Source organism: Tachyglossus aculeatus, chromosome X4 (genome assembly GCF_015852505.1).
Source record: "Tachyglossus aculeatus isolate mTacAcu1 chromosome X4, mTacAcu1.pri, whole genome shotgun sequence".
NCBI classification, from domain to species: domain Eukaryota; kingdom Metazoa; phylum Chordata; class Mammalia; order Monotremata; family Tachyglossidae; genus Tachyglossus; species Tachyglossus aculeatus.
The window spans coordinates 57,563,729-57,589,802 of record NC_052098.1 but is presented as its reverse complement, the minus strand read 5'-3'; the positions used below and the strand labels follow the sequence as shown (position 1 = coordinate 57,589,802).

At 46.3% G+C, this 26,074-nt stretch overlaps 1 protein-coding gene across 5 annotated transcripts in view; it reads left to right on the top strand.

Annotated features, from left to right (window-relative positions):
- Positions 1 to 26,074, top strand: part of RNF38 (ring finger protein 38) — an 85,043-nt gene that overhangs the window by 32,702 nt on the left and 26,267 nt on the right. For 4 of the 5 annotated variants that reach the window (XM_038769651.1, XM_038769653.1, XM_038769655.1 and 1 more), the window contains exon 2: positions 23,186 to 23,379. In XM_038769651.1, the coding sequence (XP_038625579.1) occupies positions 23,273 to 23,379 (107 nt within the window). In that variant the 5' untranslated portion in view covers positions 23,186 to 23,272. Of the gene's footprint in view, positions 1 to 12,441; positions 13,948 to 23,185; positions 23,380 to 26,074 lie in introns of those variants that run through there. The other variant, XM_038769652.1, reaches the window with a different exon arrangement.

Sequence of the window (26,074 nt, the reverse complement as noted above, 5' to 3'; positions counted from 1 at the left end):
CTACAACCCTGCCCACACACTTCACTCCTCTAATGCCAACCTACCCAGTGTACCTCGATCACTGCTCCAAGGAACAGTTTTGTGTAGTGGCTAGTGGAACGAACGTGGGCCTGGGGGTCAGAGGATTTGGGTCCTAATTCCGACTTCACCATTCATTCAGTCCTATTTATTGAGTGCTTACTGGGTGCAAAGCACTGTACTAAGCACTTGGTATACTACAACAATAGACACATTCCCTGCCTGCCCACAACAAGCACACAGTCTAGTACTTGCTGTGTGGCGTGGGCATCACTTCACCTCTGTGCCTGTTTCCTCATCTGTAAAATGGAGATGGAAGACCTGCTTTCCCTTCCCTCTGAACCCCATATGGGACAGGGACTGTGTCTGACCTGATTATCTTATATCTACCTCAGTGCTTAGTACAGTGCTTGGAATATAGTAAGTGCTTAAGAAATCCCACTATTACTGTGCAAAATATATTTCATACATTTGCATTTCTTGTAGCTCCATTTAAGACAATAGTTTTGAGAGTATTGAAAGGAAATATTTGGTTTTATAGATTCCAAGAGTTTTTCATGTCATTGAAATTTAATGATTTTTTCATTTAACATATAGGAAAGTAAAGCATCATTAATATGCACATTTCTTCATCTCAAAAAGTCTTAGCCTTCATTTATATCTGTAACCCATCGCTCACTTAACGAGCCCAATGTTATATCGTTATTGAACAAGATTTTATATTAAGAAAGCACTTGACTCTCTTGTCTCAAAACATGATTTTCCAAATTTCTTGAAGGTGATTGAGGAGCCAAATTTTCAAATTTATTACTATTGATGAAGCAGATAGTCGTCCTATTGAACTCTGAGGGAACTCCCATGTTTACATAAAATGTCCATTATTCTGATGTTTTGCTGGTGACTTAAGATGTGCCTCTTTTGCTTTGATTGGGCCGTAACATGAATAGTTTTTCAAAGAGACAAAAATGAAAAACCTTTTTAAAAATTTTCACTGAGGAAGCATAAATTGCTAATTTGAAAACCTTGTTTGTATTGTACTCTACTGTGTATGCACATATTAAATTAGAGCAATCTTTGAAGTGAACTGATCTCTCTCTCTCTCTCTCTCTCTCTCTCTCTCTCTCTCTCTCTCTCTCTCTGTCTCTCTTCCTCTCTTCCTCTTCCCCCTCCCCCCCCCAACTCCCACGGTAGTTGTTTTCAGATTTAACGGTTTTTTCCTACTTGCCTCTAGGTGCTAATTCTCAGTGACTATTTATTGAGGCTCCCCTAGAAATAGTATTGAAACATGGATGGCCAGGCTTACCCCAGCCTAGGGTCACTTTATTATTTTTTTTATGGTGTTTGTTGACGCTTACTATGGGACAGGCACAGTTCTAAGCTCTGGAGTAGGTACAAGTTTATCACGTTGGACATAGTCCCCGGTCCCACATGGGGCTCACAGTTAAAGTAGGAGGGAGTAGGACTTAATCCCCATTTTACAATTGAGGAAACAGAGGCATAGAAAAGTGAAGTGACTTACCCAAGGTCACATACAGCTAACGATTGGCAGAGCCCAACGCACGCTGTCTCAGTCGCTCTTAGTAGGCGTCTTTTGGCTGTTCCAAGGACCGGGTCCAGAGGTTGGTGACGTTGCTTCCTGGAGCAAAGTGGGGTGGGGGGTCTTCAGTGGCCTATCTTTGCACTTTCCCTATTGGTCATGAGCCCAGGGAGTCTGGACCAATGAGGACAAGGACTTACCAACTGCCGTTCAGGATAACGACTCCTGGCCCTAGCAGTGTCTTAAACATGGAGATTTCTCTGGGATAAAGTCAACCACTTGGCAATAGTGAAATCATCAGGCCCATGGCTTAATCTGGAAATAGTAGTATTTGTCCACAGTTAAGCGCTTAATAAATACGATGGAATGAAGTACGATTGAATGAATTTGAGGAGTATCTACTGTCTGCAGAGCACTTTGCTGAGTGCTTGGGAGAGTATAATAGAGTTGGAAGCCTTGATCCCTGCACACAAGAAGCTTACAGTCTAGTAGAATCACAGCAGCCTGTAATGCCTGCTCCCCCAACCTCAGACTTGGGGGCCCCTCCACTGCAAGCCACAGTGGGATTAGGAAAAAGTTGCACCACCAGGGCTGCTGGTCAGGGTATCACAAGCGGCGTTGAAAAGGCTAAGGAGCCCCAAGCAGCTTGTGAGCCAGCACAGCTATCATTGTCCTGCTCCATCCCATGTGGGGTGAAATCAGGGCCCAACCTTGTGTAAAATGTGCACATGCTACAAAACCTTCGATCTTAGATGATTTTCAAGTTTGGAGTTAAGCCATGGGCCTGGTGATTTCACTGTTGCCAAGTGGTTGTCTTTATCCCAGAGAAATCTCCATGTTTAAGACACCGCTAAGGCCGGGAGTCATTATCCCAAATGGCAGTTGGTGAGTCCTTGCCCTCATTGGTCCAGACTCCCTGTGCTCATGGCCAGTAGGAACGGTGCAAAGATAGATAGGTGTGTGCAGTTTCCTAGGCCACAGTTGAAGCACACCCCCCCCCCCCCCACACACACACACACACTTGTCCAGGAAGTGACATCCCCAACCTCTGGACCCGGTCCTTGGAATGGCCAAAAGACGTCTACTAAGAATGGCTGAAGCAGTGCGAGTTTGGGCTCTGCCAAGTGCTTACTATGTGGCAAACACTGGTCTAAGCACTGGGGTAGGTACAAGTTAATTAGGCTAGACATGATCTCTGTCCTGCCTGAGGCTCAAAGTCTTAAGTAGGAGGGAGAATAGGTATCCCTATTTTACAGTTGAGGAAACTGAGGCACAGAGAAGTGAAGTGATTTGCCCAAGGTCACACAGCAAGCGATCAGTAGAGCCAGGATGAGAACCCAGGTCCTTCTGACCTCCAGGCCCATGCTCTCTCCACTAAGCTATGCTGTTTTTCTGCGCTACCCTTTGGTTGGTTGCCTTTTGGCTCTTTTTAATACTGTCTTCTATATTCTTTCTTTCGTACCTTCTCTCATTATTATAGAAGTGTGTACCTAAGATGGGAGAGGCAGGGATCTCAGAGAAGTGAAATGATTTGCCCAAGGTCACTCAGCAGACAGGTGGCAGAGCTAGGATTAAAACCCAGATCCTCCGACTCCCAGACCCGTGCTCTTTCCACTAGACCATGCTGCTTCCTGGTGGTTTTTCAGCTGAGATGTACAAACAAGGAGGAGAGCTGCTGTTTGGTTATTTTCACAAGCTCTTCCTCAACCTTACAAGACACTGAGGAGATGCCACCATTGTCACCACCTTCAAGAGGAAGGAGAGAGCAGAAACTAACTTGGAATTTCAGTGCTCTCTGAGCAGGTGCGACGTGACAGTACTTAATTCTAGGAGACAATATGTACAGTAATCACAATCCGTGCAATTTTTAATACTATGGGGACTATGCTGTAATAATAAAAAAATGAGAAATGTGAGAGGAAATAATATGGGAAATTTCTTGGTGGCATTAAGTAAAATACAATATAAATTCATTGGCTAAAATATAGATTTTTATATCCCACAGTAAAACAATAAAGCACACCAATTCAAGAAACCCAGTAAAATAATAGATCGCATAAATTCTGCAGGTTAACTCTTATTACAATAGGAACACCCTGGAAGATTGGCCAAGTCTCCCAATTCTAATTCAGCAAAGGGAATGAGACCATTCTTCTCTCCCTGGAATCAATCTCTCATTGTTTTGGCGGGGGGTGTTCCTCAAAAAAAAAAAGTATAGCTCTGCTGTTCTGGCCAAAAATGTTTCAGGGGATTTTTTGTGTGTGTGACAGTCTAATCTATGCTACATTTGTAGCCTTGGTCAAGAAGTGCAGAGCTTGTTATCACAAGTTACCTCTAGTTGTTCTTTCTCTCCCCAACTTTCTCTTTTCCCACTACATACGTATTAAAACATTCTTACAACTTTCTTATCGTACTCTCTGACCTCAATTCTTAGGATCTTCGTGACCACCTCTTTTCTCACGGCCTGTGGCAGTTTCTGGTTTTCAGGCCTCTGGCTCTGATGTTCCAATGACCCTTCCACTGGCTGCCTTCTATCGCTCCTCCACTCCGCTGACCTCCTGCTCCACCCCACCACTCACCAACTTGGACACCCAGCCGATCTCATCATTACTAGTCACTGTACAGTCTCTATCCTCACCAACTCTGGAATCCCTCTATCCCACCACAACTTCCTCACCTGCCTTCTCTCCCACACACTCCCTCCCTGCAAGTCTGACTTGTTCCCCCAAAGAGACCTCCAATCTTTTGCCCCATACCAATTTTCTCAAGTCGTTATGCCCCATTTATTTTCCATTCCTTAACTACCTGCCCTTGATGACAAAATTGACTCCCTCAACACCAGCCTCTCTTCTGATCTCAACTCAGTCAGTCCCCTATCCCTTCGCCGATCTCGTACCGCTAACCCACATCCGTGGATCACCTCCACAGTCCACCTCCTTGGGTCCTACTCATGACTGGCTGCTGGCAGAAATCCAGATATCAGGATGACCTTGTCCATCTCAAACCGATCCTTGCCTGCTTTAGCACTTCCCTGTCTGCGTAGCAATGTTATTTCTCCATCCTTAGGTGGACTCCCATGCCTGTTGTCCTCACCACTTTTATCTCCCTCTTTTCAACCCCCCTTTTCCCCTTCCTCCTTTATCTCTTGCCCCTAATGACCTAGCCACATACCTTATTGATAAAATTGAAACTATCAGGTGTAATATCCCGTAAAATCTCCCCTACAATCTGGTCCCTCCCTCCCACCCCTTTTTCCCCTCCCATCTTTCCCAGCAGTATCTCAAGAGGAGATCTCCCAACCTTTCCACCTGTGCCTCATCCCTTGGCTCCTTATCAAAACATCTTTCTCCTCCCTGACCGCCATCTTCAACTGTTCACTCTCCCAATGGCTTCTTCCCCACTGCTTTCAAACCTGCTCATGTCTCCCCGTCCTAGAAAAAACAAAAACCCTTCTCTTGAGCCAACTCCCTCCAGTTATTGCCCCGTCTCCCTTCTACCATTTTTTTTAATGGCATTTGCTAGGTGTTCACTATGTGCCAGGTACTGTACTAAGCACTGGGGAAGATACAAGATAATCAGGTCACATTCTCTGCGTGGCTTACAGTCTTAGTCCCCATTTTACAGATGAGGTAACTGAGGCACAGAGAAGTGAAGTGACTTGCCTATGGTCACACAGCAGACAGGTGACAGTCAGGATTGGAACCCATGACTCCCAGGCCCGTGCTCTATCCACTACGCCATGCTGCTTCTCAAAACATGCTTCATCAAACAAACTCCTTATCATTGGCTTAACAGCGCTCAATCACTTTGTCCCCTATCTCACCTCTCAAGATTTCCTTCTAAAACCCAGTCTGCACACTTCACTTCTCTAATACCAACCTACTCACTGTACCTTGAACTCATCTGTCTCGCTGCCGACTTGGTACTCTCTCCCCATTCATATGATAAGAATAATAATAATAGTGGTATTTGTTAACTGCTTAGCATGTGCCCAGCACTGTACTAAGCGCTGGGGTGGGTACAGTTAAATAGAGTTGGACACAGTCTCTGTCCCACTTGGGTTTCACAGTCTCAATCCCCATTTTACAGATGAGGTAACTGAGGCCCAGAGGAAGTGAAGTGACTTGTTCAGGGTCACGCAGCAGACAAGTGGTGGAGCGGGGATTAGAACCCATGATCTTCTGACTGCCAGGCCTGTGCTCTATCCACTGTGCCATGCTGCTTCTCATATCGGACAGACGATCACTCTCCCCATCTTCAAATCCTTATTAAAAGCACATCTCTTCCAAGAGGCTTTCCCATACTAAGCCTTCATTCCCTCTTTTCCCACTCCCTTCTGTGTTGCCCTTGCTTTTGGATTTGTACCCTTTATTCATTCAGGCATTTATTAGGCGCTTACTGGGAAAGTACAATACAACAATAAAGAGTAACAATCCCTGCCCACAACGAGCTCACAGTCTTCATTCCATCCTCAGCCCCACAGCGCTTACGTACATATCCATAATTCATATTAATGTCTTTCTCCCCCTCTATACTATAAGTTTGTTGTGGTCAGGGAACTTGTCTAGCAGCTGTTATATTGTACTGTCCCAAACGTTTAGTACAAAGTTCTGCATACACTAAATACTTAGTAAATATGATTGATTGAGCTCTTCACCTGATGTATGCTTAGTATATTTGTCTAGCTTTGTGTCAAGTAGGGAGCATGTCACCATAATTCTAACCACAGGCTTTTTAGGCTGACCTATCCTTCAATCAGTGGTGTTTATAGAGCACTGTACTAGCAGCGTGGCCTAGTGGTTAAAGCACGGGCCTGGGAGTCGAAAGAACCTGGGTTCTAATCCTGGCTCTGGCACGTGTCTGCCGTGTGACCTTGGGCAAGTCACTTTGCTTCTCTGAGCCTGTTATCTCCTCTGGAAAATAAGGGTTAAGACTGTGAGCTTCATGTGAGACAGGGACTGTGTTCAACTCGACTAGCATGAATCTACCCCAGCACTTAGAACAGTGCCTGGCACGTAGTAAGCACTTAACAAATACCTTAAACAAGCAAACAGACAAACAAAAGCACAGTACCACAGAGTTGGTAGACCTTACAGTTTACAGTCTAGTGAAGAACATCACTAGCCATGGCATCCTAGAATTCCAGTGTAGCTTCAGACCCTGTGGGGCACAGCAGACCTGATCTTTGCCTGGTGACAGCACTGAGACCTCTTTACAATCTTCTGAGTCTTTACAGTAGACCTGACGTAGTGATTATTGAAAAGGTTTGGCTCCTCTGAGACATCTTTCAGCATCCTAAAATTGCTCAATAATCACATGGCTGGCCCCGAGGGCCCCATCAAATCCTGTGCCATTTACCAATGGGATGAAGCAGGGCCATTCGGCTGGTTCTTGGCCCAGTCCTCTTCAGTCGATTCTCAGCCAGGCTCAAGGATGCAACAAGGGATCTTGAAGTTTTTGGGGTTTTGGTGCTCCCCCTCTTCCCCTACCTTTTAATGGTATTTAAGCACTTACTATGTGTTAGGCACTGTACTAAAATGTTGGGTAGATTTGGACAGTTCATGTCCCTCCTGGGGAATTGCAGTCGCAATCCCCATTTTACAGATGAAGTAACTGAGGCTCAGGTAAGTGAAGTGACTTGCCCAAGGTCACATAGCAGACAAGTGGCAGAGTTAGGGTGTGAACTCGGAACCTCTGAGTCACAGCCGTGTGCTTTTCCCAATAGTAAGACTGGTACGACATTTTCCAGTGTTGCCAAGATAGACAGCGGGGGTAGAAAACAGAATCAAGAAGGCTAGGTTTGTTCTTTGGGAGGTTCAAAGACCAAATGTGGTGCCAGCATGGCATCAAGAGTTAGACGAAGCTGAAGATAGGGAGAGTAATTGTATTAACCAGACTACTTTATGGCTTTGAGAGACTTGTACCTACCACAGACACTTCATTTAACTTTTAGCACCAACTGTACGTACACTCAATACTTAACATCAGGTGGCCTGACAGGATCAGTCAGTGAAATACTGGAATGCATTCAGACCACCAGTGGCTTATCAATGCTCATCGCATCACACCGCCACTGAGTGACCACAAGGTACCCAAACAAGTGCTCTAGGAGATTGGTAGAAAAGGTGGACAGAAGAAAAATTCTAGGCAGAGTAAAGCAAAATTGCTAAGTGTCCAGTTGGAAGATGGCCACAGAAGACAGGTCAGCCAGGTGTGTAGCAATTAGAAGCAGATTAGTTCCTATTGCTACCCTGTAGGAAATTATAATCTAATGGTAGAGAAAACACATTTCAGTAGACCCTCAAAGAGCACTGTAATTATGGTCTTGAAAAGCATTGCCTCCCAAAACCACTTCTTATGAATCAGAACAGTGGTAATTTGGGAGCTACTGGTTATTGAGGTCTCCAGTTTCTCATAGCTTTAAAATTTTTGTGTATGTAAGTATGTTACAGATGTAAATACGTTATTTAAAATCCCATCAGGCAAAGCATGACTATTTGAACAAGTGAAACTAAACTGACCTGAGATGTCACTTAAGAAAGTTCCTACAGACTTTATCCAAGCTAGCTATTTCAGTTATTGGTTGCTATATGAAGTTGTTTCAACCTTACAGTTACTCCTTAGCAGTTGTGGAGAAAATAGGTTCGCGGGTTAAATGCATTCCTTTCATAGCATTTTGTTACATCCCACCGTGTCTCCGTTGTGCTTTTAAACAAGAGGTTTCTCACACAGCTCCCCCTTGCCTAACTACACTTGTTTACCCTTCAAGAGGTTAAGCAAAAAAAAAAATTAGACGTGGCCTAATAGTCTTCAAGCTAGGATTGCTGAATTTTATTTTAATTTTATAAACTTTTTCTCATTTATGAATGCATCGTCAGATAAATAACAGTAATAATAATGATTAGACTTGTGCTTACTATGTGCCAAGCACTGTTCTAATCACTGGGGTAAATACAAGTTAATCAGGTTGAGCACAGTCCCTGTCCCATATGGGGCTCACACTTTTATCCCCATTTTACAGATGAGGTAACTGAGGCCCAGAGTAGTTAAGCAATTTGCCCAAGGTCAGACAGCAGACATGTGGCAGTCAGGATTAGAACCCAGGTCCTTCTGACTGATTGATTACCTGAATTGCTTATGTGAAATATTCAGTGAAGTAAGAGAGTGCCTGTTTCTAGGATCAGAAATAACAGATGGATTTTAACAGTAATGAGTAGTTCCATTAGATACTTCATTCAGGAAGGCAAAAAGTTCTTTTTCAAACTTTCTCATGTATATGCTTATTTCAGAGAGCCCACATTTTCTGTGTCATAAACATTCTGTAGGGCTTGAAGTGAATATTAATTGATATATTATGGTCTTTGTTCATTAGATGGATGAAATTGAAGCATGTGACATATCTCATCCAACATAGTTCAGGGCAGTGTAATGAAAGAAATGCAATTCAATCACATACACTGTGGGAAATTGTATATATGTGAGTGGAAATGAATTACAGCTACCTTATTTCTTCCTCAGTTCTGATGATGACAAACTTGCCTGTATGGTTTGGCGATAGGTTTGTATAAATTCACCATGCTTTCAGGAAAATTACGAACATACTAGGAGGCACAGATGAGGGAGGGGGAAAAACCAGCAATTAAAAGTTCATTCTCTCTTTTGTTGGGAATTCTTGAAATTTGTGCTATTAGATTTGACCAAATGAATGAAAAAGCAAGAACATGTATCAACTGGTCTTGCTAGATCATTATCACTAATAGTATTTGGTAAAATTTTATTCAGTACAGTAATTTGAAGCTTTTATCTACCCCCTTGATGAATTCTGTATATTCCCCCATAATTCTTGCCACCTGTCTTTTAATCATAACCTTTAAGCCTTTTCTCTCCATTAATATTTATTTAAAAATTCAGTGCATACATAGATTCCCCGTAGTATTTGTTAAGCGCTTACTGTGTGCCAGGCACTGTACTAAGTGCTGAGATCGATACAAGCCAATCAGGTGTGACACAGTACTTGTCCCACAGCCTTAATCCCCATTTTTCAGATGAGGTAACTGAGGCCCAGAGAAGTGAGGTGACTTGCCCAAGGTCACACAGCAGACAAGTTGCAGAGCCGGTATTAGAACCCAGGTCCTTCTGACTCCCAGGCCCGTGTTCTGTCCACAAGGCCAGTCTGCTTCTCGTGGTTCTGGCCGGTGTAGCTTTGTGTGAATAGCATTCCCAGTCTGAAGGTTTGAATACAGCAACCTCTTTTAAAATAGTAGTTCTTGGGATTCTATGTGCTGAAGTTGTTTCCCAAGCATACTTACTCCAAATGCCATTTTGATTGTTTTTAATTCAGCGTATTCCTCAACAGCAGCAAATGTGCTAGCATGAAGAGGAATAGATGGAATAGCAGGATGAGGAGGAATCAGGAAAGAGGAGAGAATGAGAATGCCTGAACCCCACCCCAGCGCTTGATTGTTCTGACCCCAGAAAGACCTTGTCCTTGTTTCATGCCGTTGGTCTGTTTTTAAAAAAAGTGAATCTAATTTGTATTCTGTATGCATCAGAGTGAATGGCAAGTTGAGGAATAATGTTTTAAGAATTTTCTCCCTTCTGGTTACAGTGTCTGTTGCCAAGGATAAGAAAACACTTTTGAGTTCCTTCTTTTTCCCCATCTTTTGCACGTCTCCACTTAACATTGTTGTTGACTTAAAGAAATCTATGCTCATTACATGGATCCCCTTCCTGTTGTTTACTGCAAAATTAGTCTGAAGACTAAGTCCAAGTCAAATACAGTAATGAGCTTTGAAAAACAGATATTTTTTTAGGGGAAATTAGGGGGAAAAGAACTGTAGTTTTGTAAGACAGCCAGTTTGTTTGAACAGAAGAAAGGATAAAGTCAGGCAGCAGATTTGGCCTCTGCTTTCCTCCTTCTGAGCCTTGGTAGTAATAATAATAATGGTATTTGTTAAGCACTTACTACATGCCAGGCACTATATTAAATGCTGGGGTTGATACAAGCAAATCAAGTTGGGCACAGTCCATGTCCCATATGAGGCTCTCAGTCTCAATCCCCATTTTACAGACGAGGTAACTGAGGCCCAGAGAAGTGAAATGACTTGCCTAAGGTCACACGGCAGACAAGTGGCAGAGCCAGGATTAGAGCCCTTGACCTTTTGACTCCCAAGCCCCTGCTCTATCCACTACACCATGCTGCTTCTCTGGTACTCCTGCAGAGGCCTTGAGATATATAAAGAGGAGGTTGTTGGTCGATATCAGTCTTTGAGGATTCTGAATATCAGTGTAACTGATAAGGAGATGATATCTGCTTCTCCCAAGCACTACTATGCAGTGGCTGCCCTCCATGCAAACATCGAGAGCAAATGTCACATGACTGGGGCTTTCGTTTTCAAAGTGCACTCCTATTGTCTCGTTTTACCCTTACATCATCTGTGAGGCAGGGGACAACAGGATTCTGTGGCTCCGACTTGTTCCATTAGAGTGTAAGCAGTTGGTAGCCAAGGAGAGTGTCTTTTGTGTGTTCCCTTTAACACCTTAAGAACTAATTCTCCAAGAAGTATCCCACTGTACTCCCCCCCATTTGTCCTAAGGCTGAGAGTTGTTGTGTTGCATATTCTGCATTGATCTAAATGCATAGGGCTGCATCTTATGTCTCAGGTACCATATCTGGCACTCCTTGGAGCCAAGTGGGTCTCTTGCACTGAGGAGCGAGGACAAGGAATTTGAAATGTCCGCCTAAAATGTACTGCATGGGACGCTGTCACCGCACCCTCCCTTAAAGCCATGTCAGGTGGTGCAGAGCCACTGGGCTCCATCCAGTGACTGGCTCATTGTCAGCCGTGGTGTGAGGAAGTCAGCAACAGGCAGCCCATTCAGGAGCCTACCTTCTGAAGGTCACGGATCTGGTTCCCCACCTCAGACCCACTCCACCCGGACTGCCCGCTCTGGGCTGTTCAGACCGGAAAATCCTCAACCCCCTCCACCAAGGGAGGAAGTTCCCACCCCTTCATGGAGGGGAATCACTGCCCACCGTGGATGCTACCTGGGGCTCACCAACTCTTCTGAGCCGGAAGGGAAAGAGAAGCGAGGGCCTGCAGGTGAAGCAGGAATAGATTTTAGGTATCCACCATGCAGTCCCAGGAAGCCTTTTTCCCCATCCTCTCACCCAAACCATACAGCTGAACCCCGTCACCGGGGCTGCAGGGTCTGGGGGAGACAGTTCCCCATTGGGAGCTGGGGAGAGCAAGGTCCCCGGAAATCTCCCTGCAGCCCCTGTTCTTTGCTGGCGGGTCTGGGTGACTAGGGAGGGGCCGCCCGCACCACTGCTGCTCATACCCAGTGGAATGGGCATGGTAATGGTGTCTCCCATCCCTGAAGTGAGGGAAGGGAAGGGGGAAGACTAACTTCAGTCAGTGCCAGCCCGTTATGCTGCTTCTCTTCCCTTCTTCTCCCTTCTCCTCCCCTCCCTTCCCTCTCTTCCCTTTCCCTTCTTTCCCTGGCTGATAGCCGTAGCTGTTGCTGTGAAGTAGCCATGAAGTGCAGCAACATCATCACCTTGTTCCATGTGCAGCATGACATGATGTCGCCTGCCGCACGAGGGACTCATAAAACCAAGTAGCCAATTCGATTTATTTTAAAACCTCTGGTTGTAAAGGCAGCTATTACTTTTTATTTCATAATCATATGCACCTTCCAAACGGAAAATCAAAATCAAATAAGTTAAACTCCCATTCATTTGGCCAAAATTTTAAGATTGGACCTTGTCTTTAAAAATGGATATTCTTTTCCTTTAATGGAGATCTTTGCATTTTGGTTTTTTTCCAAAATGCAAGCTTCATGATAGAGGAGAACTAACTGTATTTGTAAATCTTTTAAAAAATGGTACCTAGTAGATATGATGTACAGCAAAACTATTATGACATCCATTTAGCCTTTTCCTGTCTTTATTGCATGTTTAAATTCTAGGGCATGGTCTGTAAAGCAGTGCAGGAGGGCTTCAGGATACAGGCAAAATATGTTCCTTGAAAACATGGCTGTATTGTGGGGTACGTTTACCCATAGACTTATAATTTATTATAGGTTCTGTTCTAGAACCAGCCCTGTTGATCAGGCCCTAAAGGTAAGCACAATATCACAGTGTAAATCCCTCCCCACCATTCCCTTCACTTAATTTATTCCTCTCCCCTGATCCTAGGAACTTTGATGCCTGCTATACCCCAAACTCGGCCCCTTCTCCTCTGTAATCCCACCCCTCACATTCCAGTATTTCGATTTCTTTGAACGTGTTCATAGCAACAGCTGTTGCTGCCAGTGTGGTTAGCTCCATCACCCCACCTTTCCCTACCTCCTGGCCCCAGCTGGGAAGAAGAAGAGAAAGGGGAGGGGAAAGGGGACTGCTCCCACAGCAACAGCTATTGCTCCCACCCTGCCCCAGTCTGTCCCGGTCTCCATTCCCACACCTGGTGTTGGGAGGCAGAAGTGGGATGGGAGTCGTGGGTTGTAGGTGTCAGCGCTGTGCGGGACACGATCACAGCAAGAGAAGACGTACCATGTGTTTGGCACAGGGCTGGTGGAAAGTGTGTTCAATTCAGCTAGTGAGAGATCCTGCGGCTCTAAATGGCAGCAGTGAGGGTTGCTTGGCTTTTAAACAGCCACGGTGAGGACTCAAGTGGTTGTTGGCAGCAGTGGTGGGGGAGGAAGGGGAAAGAGGAGGCATCTCATGACTTTAAAACAGCCACAATGAGAACGCCCACTGGCTTGTGGCGATAGTGGTGGGGAGGGTTCTCCTGACTTTGAAGAGCTGCAGTATGGACTCCCATGGTTACCAGCAGTGGTGGGGAGAGGCTAGTGGCTTTAAACAGCAGCAGCAGTCCACGTAACCTTCTGGAGTCCCGGGGGCGGGGTAGAGAACAGGAAGCCGAGTTCAGGTGCGGGAGGCCAGAAAAGGCTCAAAACGGGAGAGCGGGAATGGAACAGTGAAGTTTGGGGAAAGGGGCTGGGAGGAAATTGATTTCCCTGCATCTGGCAGGGCTTATAGATCCTGGGCATTGTCATCAGTTAGTGTATATTGTATGTGGTCCTCACAGCCCCATTTGGCCATAGTTGTGTTTGGGACTCCCGCTTCCTTATCAGGAGCTGGCTTGATGGATGCAGTGTATTGCTGATACCCGCAATACAATTCAGTAATATGAATGGGTGCTATGCCCCACCCCTACTAGAAAGTAGCATCTCTCAGTTCACCTGGGAGAGACACTCCCCAGGGGCCCCTTCCTGTCCTTCTGGAACTGGGCAGGAAGAAGGAAAAATGGCAGACCTCCTTGCAGTCATTTAAAATCTTGGGAAGGTTGTCGCTGTTGTGACGGACTCTGGAACAGCCTGCTGGAGTGGTGAGTAACCTAAAATCTGTTCCTTTAACCCTAATTGAACCGTAACTCTTATTGAATTTGTTTTCTAATGCTGTTTTGCCATTTACATTATTTTAATATTTTTGGGGGGAGGGGTCAGTCAGTCGTTAAATCCGCCTTCCCTTCCTCCCCTTAATCTTAGATTGTGGAGCCACCTGTGGGCCAGGTACTATGTCTAAACGCTCATCTTTGTTCAGATTATTAAATGATTCCTCATTTTTCAAATACATTCATTGTCTTAAGGGACTGAGGGGAAAGTTCTGCTAGCCCCTCTCACCTCTCAGCCCCTCAGCTGCGAGGATGGGCTGAGAGCCTGAGAGGAAGGTACTGAGGCAGGCTGAGGGCAGGGTACAGAGCTGAGAGATGAGAAGGGCCTGAGAGGAAAGATCTGACGTGAGGTTGAGGATCAGGGCGGAGATGAGAGATGCTGATGGGACCAGCATAGAGACACGAGGGAACGGAAGGAAAAGTGAGTCCGGAGAGGTGCTGAGGAGAAGGGCCCGGAGACAAGAGGCAGAGGGTGCTGTGGGAGACTTAGGGAAAGTGCTGAGAAACCGAGGTGGAGGTTGAGGGGAGGGACCAAGAGCCTGAAGGAAAAGTGCTGGGGTGGGGCTGAAGTAAACTGAGGGGCTAAGGCTGACTGGAGGAACTGAGGTAATGAGGGGAGGAGCTAAGATTGAGGGGCGGAGCCGAGCCCATCCTCACAACACACAGACCGGAGGCTGAAGGGAAAGTGCTGAGGTGAGGGGTGCTGAGGGACTGAAGGGACGGTGCTGGGGTAGGCTGAGAGAGAAGGGTCTGAGGAGAAGGAACTGAGGTAGGGTGAGGATCTGGGCAGAGCTGAGAGATGCCAAGGGGAACAGCACAGAGAGAGGAGGGAAAGTGAGGGCCGAGAGGCTGAGGTAGACTGAGGGGAAAGTGCTGAGGGGAGGGACCGAGAGCCTGAAGGGAAAGTGCTGGGAGGCGGGGAAGTGGGGGGTGGGGGAGGGGCCGACTGGAGGAACTGAGGTAAAACGAGGGGGAGGGACTAAGGCCGAGGGGAGAGGCTGAGGTAAGTCGAGGAGAACTGCACAGAACCGAGAGGCTGAAGGGAAAGTGTTGAGGTAAGCTGAGGGAAAAGTACGGAGCTGAGAGGTTCTGAGAGCCTGAGGGGAAGGCGCTGAGGTAAACTGACGGGAAAGGAGAGAAGTGAGTGGGGCTGAGGGGAAGGAACTCTGAAGTACTCTGAGGGAAGGGTACAGAGCCGAGAGCCTGAGTGGAACGTGCTGAGGGAAGGGTACGGAGGTGAGAGGGGCTGAGTCTGAGGGAAAGGTAAGGGAGCTGAGAGGTTCTGAGAGCCTGAGGGGAAGACACTGAGGTAAACTGAGGGGAAAGGAGAGAAGTGAGAGGGGCTGAGGGGAAGGAATTCTGAAGTAGGCTGAGGGAAGGGTACGGAGGTGGGGGGCTGAGTCTGAGGGAAAGGTAGGGAGCTGAGAGGTTCTGAGAGCCTGAGGGGAAGACACTGAGGTAAACTGAGGGGAAAGGAGAGAAGTGAGAGGGGCTGAGGGGAAGGAATTCTGAAGTAGGCTGAGGGAAGAGTACAGAGCCAAGGTGCTGAGGGAAGGGTACGGGGGTGAGAGGGGCTGAGTCTGAGGGGGAAACGTTGAGGTAAACTGAGGGGAAAGGAGAGAAGTGAGGAGCTGAGGGAAGGGTACGGAGGTGAGAGGGGCTGAGTCTGAGGGGAAAACGCTGAGGTAAACTGAGGGGAAAGGAGAGAAGTGAGAGGGGCTGAGGGGAAGGAACTCTGAAGTAGGCTGAGGGGAGGGTACAGAGCTGAGAGTCTGAGAGGAAGGTGATGAGGGAAGGGTACAGAGGTGAGAGGGGCTGAGTCTGAGGGAAAGGTACGGAGCTGAGAGATTCTGAGAGCCTGAGGGGAGAGGAGAGAAGTGGGAGGGGCTGAGGGGAAGGAACTCTTACGTAGGCTGAGGGGAGGGTACAAAGCCAAGAGCCTAAGAAGAAGGTGCTGAGGGAAGGATACGGAGGTGAGAGGGGCTGAGTCTGAGGGAAAGGTACAGAGGTGAGAGGTTCTCAAACCCTGAGGGGAAGACGCTGAGGTAAACTGAGGGGAAGGAACTCTGCAGTAGGCTGAGGGGAGGGTACAAAGCCGAGAGCCTAAGAAGAAGGTGCTGAGGGAAGGATACGGAGGTGAGGGGGCTGAGTCTGAGGGAAAGGTACGGAGGTGAGAGGTTCTCAAACCCTGAGGGGAAGACGCTGAGGTAAACTGAGGGGAAGGAACTCTGCAGTAGGCTGAGGGAAGGGTACAGAGCCGAGAGCCTGAGAGGAAGGTGCTGAGGGAAGGGTACGGAGGTGAGAGGGGCTGAATCTGAGGGGAAGGCGCTGAGGTAAACTGAGGCAAGAGGAGAGAAGTGGGAGGGGCTGAGGGGAAGGAACTCTGAAGTAGGCTGAGGGGAGGGTACAGAGCCGAGAGCCTGAGAGGAAGGTGCTGAGGGAAGGGTACAGAGGTGAGAGGGGCTGAGTCTGAGGGAAAGGTACGGAGGTGAGAGGTTCTCAAACTCTGAGGGGAAGATGCTGAGGTAAACTGAGGGGAGAGGAGAGAAGTGGGAGGGGCTGAGGGGAAGGAACTCTGATGTAGGCTGAGGGGAGGGTACAGAGCCGAGAGCCTGAGAAGAAGGTGCTGAGGGAAGGATACGGAGGTGAGAGGGGCTGAGTCTGAGGGAAAGGTACGGAGGTGAGAGGTTCTCAAACCCTGAGGGGAAGGCGCTGAGGTAAACTGAGGGGAGAGGAGAGAAATGAGAGGGGCTGAGGGGAAGGAACTCTGCAGTAGGCTGAGGGAAGGGTACAGAGCCGAGAGCCTGAGAAAGGTGCTGAGGGAAGGGTATGGAGGTGAGAGGGGCTGAGTCTGAGGGGAAGGCGCTGAAGTAAACTGAGGCGAGAGAAGTAGGAGGGGCTGAGGGGAAGGAACTCTGAAGTAGGCTGAGGGGAGGGTACAGAGCCGAGAGGCTGAGCGGAAGGTGCTGAGGGAAGGGTACAGAGGTGAGAGGGGCTGAGTCTGAGGGAAACGTATGGAGCTGAGAGGTTCTGAGAGCCTGAGGGGAAGGCGCTGAGGTAAACTGGGGGGAGAGGAGAGAAGTGGGAGGGGCTGAGGGGAAGGAACTCTGACGTAGGCTGAGGGGAGGATACAGAGCCGAGAGCCTGAGAAGAAGGTGTTGAGGGAAGGATACGGAAGTGAGAGGGGCTGAGTCTGAGGGAAAAGTACGGAGCTGAGAGGTTCTCAAACCCTGAGGGGAAGGTGCTGAGGTAAACTGAGGGGAAGGAACTCTGCAGTAGGCTGAGGGAAGGGTACAGAGCCGAGAGCCTGAGAAGAAGGTGCTGAGGGAAGGGTACGGAGGTGAGAGGGGCTGAGTCTGAGGGAAAGGTACGGAGGTAAACTGAGGCAAGAGGAGGGAAGTGGGAGGGGCTGAGGGGAAGGAACTCTGAAGTAGGCTGAGGGGAGGGTACAGAGCCGAGAGCCTGAGAAGAAGGTGCTGAGGGAAGGATACGGAGGTGAGAGGGGCTGAGTCTGAGGGAAAGGTACGGAGGTGAGAGGTTCTCAAACTCTGAGGGGAAGGCGCTGAGGTAAACTGAGGCGAGAGAAGTGGGAGGGGCTGAGGGGAAGGAACTCTGAAGTAGGCTGAGGGGAGGGTACAGAGCCGAGAGGCTGAGAGGAAGGTGCTGAGGGAAGGGTTCAGAGGTGAGAGGGGCTGAGTCTGAGGGAAAGGTATGGAGCTGAGAGGTTCTGGGAGCCTGAGGGGAAGGCGCTGAGGTAAACTGGGGGGAGAGGAGAGAAGTGGGAGGGGCTGAGGGGAAGGAACTCTGACGTAGGCTGAGGGGGGGGTACAGAGCCGAGAGCCTGAGAAGAAGGTGCTGAGGGAAGGATAAGGAGGTGAGAGAGGCTGAGTCTGAGGGAAAAGTACGGAGCTGAGAGGTTCTCAAACCCTGAGGGGAAGGTGCTGAGGTAAACTGAGGGGAAGGAACTCTGCAGTAGGCTGAGGGAAGGGTACAGAGCCGAGAGCCTGAGAAGAAGGTGCTGAGGGAAGGGTACGGAGGTGAGAGGGGCTGAATCTGAGGGGAAGGCGCTGAGGTAAACTGAGGCAAGAGGAGAGAAGTGGGAGGGGCTGAGGGGAAGGAACTCAAGTAGGCTGAGGGGAGGGTACAGAGCCGAGAGCCTGAGAAGAAGGTGCTGAGGGAAGGATACGGAGGTGAGAGGGGCTGAGTCTGAGGGAAAGGTACGGAGGTGAGAGGTTCTCAAACTCTGAGGGGAAGGCGCTGAAGTAAACTGAGGCGAGAGAAGTGGGAGGGGCTGAGGGGAAGGAACTCTGAAGTAGGCTGAGGGGAGGGTACAGAGCCGAGAGGCTGAGAGGAAGGTGCTGAGGGAAGGGTTCAGAGGTGAGAGGGGCTGAGTCTGAGGGAAAGGTATGGAGCTGAGAGGTTCTGAGAGCCTGAGGGGAAGGCGCTGAGGTAAACTGGGGGGAGAGGAGAGAAGTGGGAGGGGCTGAGGGGAAGGAACTCTGACGTAGGCTGAGGGGAGGGTACAGAGCCGAGAGCCTGAGAAGAAGGTGCTGAGGGAAGGATACGGAGGTGAGAGGGGCTGAGTCTGAGGGAAAGGTACGGAGGTGAGAGGTTCTCAAACCCTGAGGGGAAGGTGCTGAGGTAAACTGAGGGGAAGGAACTCTGCAGTAGGCTGAGGGAAGGGTACAGAGCCGAGAGCCTGAGAAGAAGGTGCTGAGGGAAGGGTACGGAGGTGAGAGGGGCTGAATCTGAGGGGAAGACGCTGAGGTAAACTGAGGCAAGAGGAGAGAAGTGGGAGGGGCTGAGGGGAAGGAACTCTGAAGTAGGCTGTGGGGAGGGTACAGAGCCGAGAGCCTGAGAAGAAGGTGCTGAGGGAAGGATACGGAGGTGAGAGGGGCTGAGTCTGAGGGAAAGGTACGGAGGTGAGAGGTTCTCAAACTCTGAGGGGAAGGCGCTGAGGTAAACTGAGGCGAGAGAAGTGGGAGGGGCTGAGGGGAAGGAACTCTGAAGTAGGCTGAGGGGAGGGTACAGAGCCGAGAGGCTGAGAGGAAGGTGCTGAGGGAAGGGTTCAGAGGTGAGAGGGGCTGAGTCTGAGGGAAAGGTATGGAGCTGAGAGGTTCTGAGAGCCTGAGGGGAAGGCGCTGAGGTAAACTGGGGGGAGAGGAGAGAAGTGGGAGGGGCTGAGGGGAAGGAATTCTGAAGTAGGCTGAGGGAAGGGTACAGAGCCGAGAGCCTGAGAGGAAGGTGCTGAGGGAAGGGTACGGAGGTGAGAGGGGCTGAGTCTGAGGGAAAGGTATGGAGGTGAGAGGTTCTGAGAGCCTGAGGGGAAGACGCTGAGGTAAACTGAGGGGAAGGAACTCTGCAGTAGGCTGAGGGAAGGGTACAGAGCCGAGAGCCTGAGGAAGGTGCTGAGGGAAGGGTATGGAGGTGAGGGGCTGAGTCTGAGGGAAAGGTATGGAACTGAGAGGTTCTGAGAGCCTGAAGGGAAGAGGCTGAGGTAAACTGAGGGGAGAGGAGAGAAGTGGGAGGGACTGAGGGGAAGGAATTCTGAAGTAGGCTGAGGGAAGGGTACAGAGCTGAGAGCCTGAGGAAGGTGCTGAGGGAAGGGTTGGAGGTGAGAGGGGCTGAGAGCCTGAGGGGAACGGACCAAAGAAGGCTGAGGGAACGGTACTGGGCTGAGAGTCTGAGGGGAAGGGCAAGGCTGAGGGAAGGGTTCGGAGGTGAGAGGGGTTCAGTCTGAGGGGAAGGTACAGAGCTAAGAGGGGCTCAGAGCCTTGAGGAGAAGGTGCACTGAGGTAGGCTGAGGGAAGGGTAGAGCTGAGGGGCTCAGAGCCTGAGGGGAACAGCACAGAAATGAGAGGCTGAGGTAAAGTGAAGGGAAAAGTGCACAGATGAGAGAGTATAAGGGGAAGGGCACTGAGATAAGGGATTGGGGGAGGCATAGGTGGGAAAGTGAGGGAAAGGGATGAGGTGAGGAGCCGAGGGCATGAAGAAAAAGTTCTGGATTGATTGGCTGAGAAACAATAGCGTGGTACAGAAAAGTTGACGAGAAAGTGTTAATGTGTTTTGGGGACAGAAGAACAGAGAGACTGAGGAGAAGGCATTGGGTGGGTGGTTTGGGGGGAGTCTGAGGGGAAGGGTTTAAGAGGAGCTCATGGAGGGTGGGGCGAGAGAGGGACAAACACATCAAGAGCCCCAAAATGAGCCTCCATTTTATCTTTCTCCTCTCACTTTCCTGCTGGGCTAACATATAGACCTCTTTCAGCCAGCCTACCTTTGATTAGTTTTGCCCTGCCTTGCCTGAAGTATTCCTGAGTCAGTAAAGGTAAAGTAGACTGGTGCACCACCATTTTGATAGATTGTGGATTCCAAAACATTGTGTTGCTACTCTTATCATCCCTAAAAGTGAGAAACCAAATTGAGCTAGCTCTGAAAGGCATTTAGATTTTTTTTGAAGTATGAAGGGGAAAATCGTCACTAATGATGCCACTTGTTATGATTTCAGCTTAACTATAGAGCTTTTCATTTGCAATTGCTTCTCAGTAATGGAACTCAGAAAATAATCATTGCAAGCAACATGTTCAAAAATTCCAATTTTTATGCCAGTGTGAAATATTTCTTGATTTTTATGTTTCCACTTTTGTGTTATAATCGCACTGTGAATTTTAATGGAATAGAAAAATCAATCAGTTCACATATCAAATGAAAATAATATTATATATTGTGGTATTGTAGAATCACCTTTACCTTACAGAATGAAAGCATAAAAAATCATTCGGGGAGGGGAAGAGTATGCAGTTGAGTTTCATAATTTAACCAAATATATACTTCATTTTTAAAATGTTTCATTATTATTGTATATATTTAATGTTCATCATGTACAGTTTGCCAAGCCTAGACCAGATAGTAGCTCTTACCCTTACAGTGTTCACATTTCAAGATTTCAGCTCCCAGATAGCTAGTAAATTAGTTTGAGCATGCAATTGGAAATTTCTTGATATTGTTTGTTCAGAGTGGCTCTACCGAGCTATTCCTGACACTCTTGCCCCTTGTTGCTAGGCCATGACCTGCTATTACTCCGTTCTCTTCCCACTTCGGTTAATACTCTGCCATCAAAGGTACCATTCAGTAAACGTAGTTTTACCTCAAGTGGATTCCGGCTCCCTCTTTTCTCCAACATGGTATGAGATAACCAGCCTCCTACAAGGGAGCCAGGATCGATTAAGATCCTACTCCACCCTTTTGAAATCCTGTCTCTACTTGGATAATGGAAATCTAATTCCTTCTGTCCCCATTGACTCAGTAATGTTTTCCAAGAGTGTAATGGCAATGCTATATGAAGTCTTCCTGAATCAAATTTGTTATATTTACAGTATAGATTGCACACTTGTAGTGCTTGCAACCAGTCCCCATGTGAGTATATGTTAGCTCATTTAAATGTCATTCTGTCAATAAATCTAATTTTTTAAAGCATATGGTTTTTCCACTGTTCAGCTCAGAGCCAAAAGTATATCACAACGTAACAATTTATTAAAGTAAAAAAATTTGCAAGTGTTCTTTTAATGACACCAGTTTATGAAGAAGTTAAGGGCTTAGCTTTAGGCTATTTTGGTTTTTGTTTTCAATGCAGAAAAACATAATTGTATATGGTTCAGAAAATTGCTTTGTCTTTTCTTTTTTAATGACAAACAAGTTGGAGTGGAAATATGGTTGCTTAACATAGAAGACAATTAACATGGTATTTGGAATTACTCTTCTAAGGAGTAATTTGGAATGATGAAGGGTAATCATTTTGCAGTTGGTATTATGTTTCTGACAATTTCAGTAAATTCACAAGTTCTGTCCTTCATATACCTCTTCAAATCTAAATCAAACAGTTAGTATGCTAGCGATTATCTTATAGAGAAAGCTCTTTAGTCATCTTTAGTGCTAACAAGAAGTATCCCGTTTGTCGCCCAATATGCAGTAGCTATGCCTGGACTACAGTGGACTAGAGATAGCCCTGTTAGGGATCTGAAGGTCCAAACTACCTATAGATTACTAGTTCATGGCATCTGTAGGAAACCAGAAAGTCGGTTTCTGTTAAGCCAAAGGCAGTGTTGTGATCATCTAGAAACATAGTTTAAGACCTGGAGGTTTGACACCACCACTTTGAAACTAGTTTCAAGAGGCTAACTCTACATCCTATTTTTAATTCCAGAATTCATCCATACTAGAGGCCTAAATGATTTCTTAAATGCTTACTATGTGTCAAGCAGGTATTTAATTCCCATTTTACAGATTAGGAAATTGAGGTACAGAGAAGTTAAATGACTTTCCTAAACTCACACAGCAGGCAAATGGTGAATCCAGAATTAGAACCCAGGTCTCGGGTCTTCTGACTCTTGTTACTACAAATGTGGCCCGATCCAATCATGTTGTTTCTCTTTGGTAAAGGCTAGTGTGTAATCAGTACAGTGCTGAGTACCCTTTAGCTGTTTGATAAATATTAATTAAATCTTAAGGAATAAATTTTAGGAGACAAATTGGGAACAGAGTATTAGCTCTGTATCACAAATCATATTTTCCAAGCCTCCCTTTAGCTATCTTTCCAACCCCCTTTCTGCTTTTGCCTCTCTCCATTGTTGATAGATTAGGAAAGACTCCAACTGATCAGTAAATGCCCCCTTTTCAACCTTCTCACCTCCTTTGCTGCCGTTTTTATTCTCCATTTATCATGCCTGCTGCTCTGATAGCAAGAATATGGGGTCCTAAAAGCTCCATCTGGCAACCTGTTTAAAAAGCCACAAAATATGCATCCTATTAATGGGAGTTCTTTCTTTGAAAAAATACATTTCAAAATGGTAATCCAAAACATTTTATTCCATGGAAATGCACATTTTTTTCAGTTTTACATTCGCATAGAATCTTTCTTTTGAAGTCACAGGTATCCCAACTCTAGTTTAAAATACCATGAGGAAAAAAGTTAAGAGAGTTGTTGGAATGTTAATATATTGTTGATGCAACTTTAGAATTCCCATCATGATACTGCCCCATTAAAGTCATTCTCTTTTACAGTCTATTAATTAATAGACTTTGGAGCCTGTATTGATAAGTGTTCTTTCATAAATAATGTTACGTTATCAGTGTGAGAAATTTTATACTTAGTGGATTTCACCTGTTGGTTTTGCAGAGTGAAGATAGTCCAAGTCCCAAGAGACAACGCCTTTCTCATTCAGTCTTTGATTGTACAGCAGCATCCCCAGCCCCATCCCCGCCTATGCGGCCTTGGGAGATGGCGACCAATAGGCAGCCACCTCCTGTTCGAACCAACCAAAATAACTTCTCAGGGGAGCAGTGCAACACACCTGCACGTAACAGAAGAAGGTGAGTGGATTCGTTTAACAGTTAGTGGAGAAGATTTGTGGGGGGCTTTCTTTGTCTTTTACTTGAATTTGCTATTCGTTGCTTAAACAAAGCATATTAGAAAGACTGTTACCTTTTCCAAGCTCGAACCTCTTAAAGCAGACTGTTAAACAAGACTGATTGCATCTGTTCTTTCCTTTTTTCTTCAAGTAGTGGCAACAGGAAAAGAGTATGTGGCTGGGAGTCAGGAAGCCTGGGTCTAGTCCTGGCTGGCTCTGCCACTGACCTTTGTCATTTTGGGCAAGTCATTTATCTCTCTAAGCCTCAGTTTCCTATTCTGTTAAAAAATTAGTTAAGGTACCTTTCATTTCCTTTGTCACAGAGCTGTCGTAAGGACAAAGTGAAATATTTAATTTTTATTGCTGTTATTGCTATTTCATTCTCATTCCATCCTATTTTATATTTATCTTCCCTTCTCCCAAATTAATAGGCAGTCCATTAGATAGCTCACCTATTCTAGTTCATTTATATTGTTGGAGTATCATATTGTGACACTCCAATATCCCTAATGTATTTTATCTGTAATGTATATGTTAATGTGCATCTCCCTCTCTAGACTGTAAACTCCTTGTGGGCAGGGAACATTCTCTTTTTGTATTGTACTCAAGCACTTAATGCTCTGGCCACAGTAAGTGTTCAGTGAATACCACTGAGTGATTGATTGATTGTGCAAACTTTTAAATGAAACATTTGGCAAAATTCAGTGCTTGTGAAATAATGCTTATTTGGTGTTAACTGACAGACCATCTACATTTCATTGCACGCTGGTATTAGAAAACCTGCCTAATAAAATACTGAGAAGTGTAATTTCTGCTAGAGCACAGTAGTTGTGTTCTTAAAGAACCTCAGGTTATGGGAAAATTTTGTTATAATAGCTATTGATTTGGTGGGAATTAATAGGTTCATGACAGGCATTTTTTGATACAAATTCCTTTATTATGTCTGTCACTAGCAGGGTGCTTTATATCTTTGCCCTTTGTTAATTTACTATATGCAATACTGTAGAATTGCAGAAACACAAAGTACTGTAATGTGTATTTCAGTACAGTGAGTCGGAGGCTGGGAAGTGTAGCAGCATCATTCCTTGACTGATCACACACAAGCACACAACTGTTTCTTCCTACAGTGAATCTGCTTGTCAACATGTGGACTGTGTAATGTCCAAAACAAATTTGTGAGTTGTGGAGAACATTCCCTAAAATTGTCAGTTCTCCCATAATATGTGCTTTCATTACACATTTTAAATAGAACACTCTTAGGGAATTAGGAAACATTCTTTTGACAATGTGGGGCTGTCTAAATAGAATGAAATACAATTTACAAGAATAATAATTGTAATTGTTGTGGTATTTGTTAAGCACTTATATGCCAGCCACTGTGCTAAGTACCGGGGTAGATGCAATGCAGTCAGTTTGGACACAGCCCTTGTCCCACATAGGGTTTACAATCTAAGGTTGAGGGGGTCAGGGAGAGAACGGCTATTTAATCGCAGATTTACAGATGAGGAACACTGAGGCCCAGAGAAGTCAAGTGATTTGCCTGTCACAAAACAGGTAAGTGGTAGAGCTGGGATTAGATCCCAGGTCTCTTGATTCCCAGTGTTGTACTCTTTCCACTAGACCACTCTGCCCCATGCTGGCTTCTGTCAAGGTGTATGTAACCCAGGTGTTCTTAATTCAGGTTCTCCAGGAACATAATTTCTGCATACTTGGAGAAGTGACTACTTCCACTGTGTTAGCCAAATTATGTAGTAAAATCACATGTTCTGACAGAAGTGACTGTATTTGCTAGAATTAAATGTTAAGGCAATACTTTTATCCAATCCAGAGGATCCTATGTTCTCTCAAAGGTAGGTATAGGTCTCATCAGGTAGTTTCCTTCCAGGGTATCAGAGAGGATCGAAGAAAGATTTATGTTTAGGCGTGGAAGGTAAGTGTGCACTCAGCAAGCAAAATCTTGACAATTACTCTGCCACACTTCAAAGAGGCTTCCCCTGACTCAATCCCCCTTTCCTCTTCTCCCACTCCCTTTTGTGTTACCCTGACTTGCTCCCTTTAGTCATCCCCCATCCCTGCCCCACGTATTATATACATTATATATATATATATTATATACATATCTGTAATATATTTAGTTATAGTAATGTCTGTCTCCCCCTCTAGACTGTAAGCTTGTTGTGGGCAGGGAACTTGTCACCAACTCTGATATATTATACTCTCCCAAGCACTTAGAATGGTATTCTGCATGCAGTAAGCACTCAAATACAATTGATTGATAGTGGTGGATTCCTCAGAGTCTGTCATGTAGTTGTAGTTTAGATGTACTCTTCTCTATTACAGATGCATCAAACTCATTCCTGGGAATGAGCCACTTACTAGTGGGTCACACTTCAAAATGTGCAAATTACTGATAAAATTCTTTGGACAGTGATTTGCAAATTGCTGCATTATTAAATAGAGCAAAAGGAAATTGGTGACTAGAATGATCATTAGTAATTTCTTGCTGTTGCAGTGTTGCTGGGCAGGACTTCTATGGGGGTAGGGATGATGATTCAAGATGGTTAGGGAGGAATGGGCTGGAAAGGGAGACAGTGGGGACACACTTTGACAGCGTGAACTTGGACGGGTGGTCTGACATGGAGATAGATCATGAATTC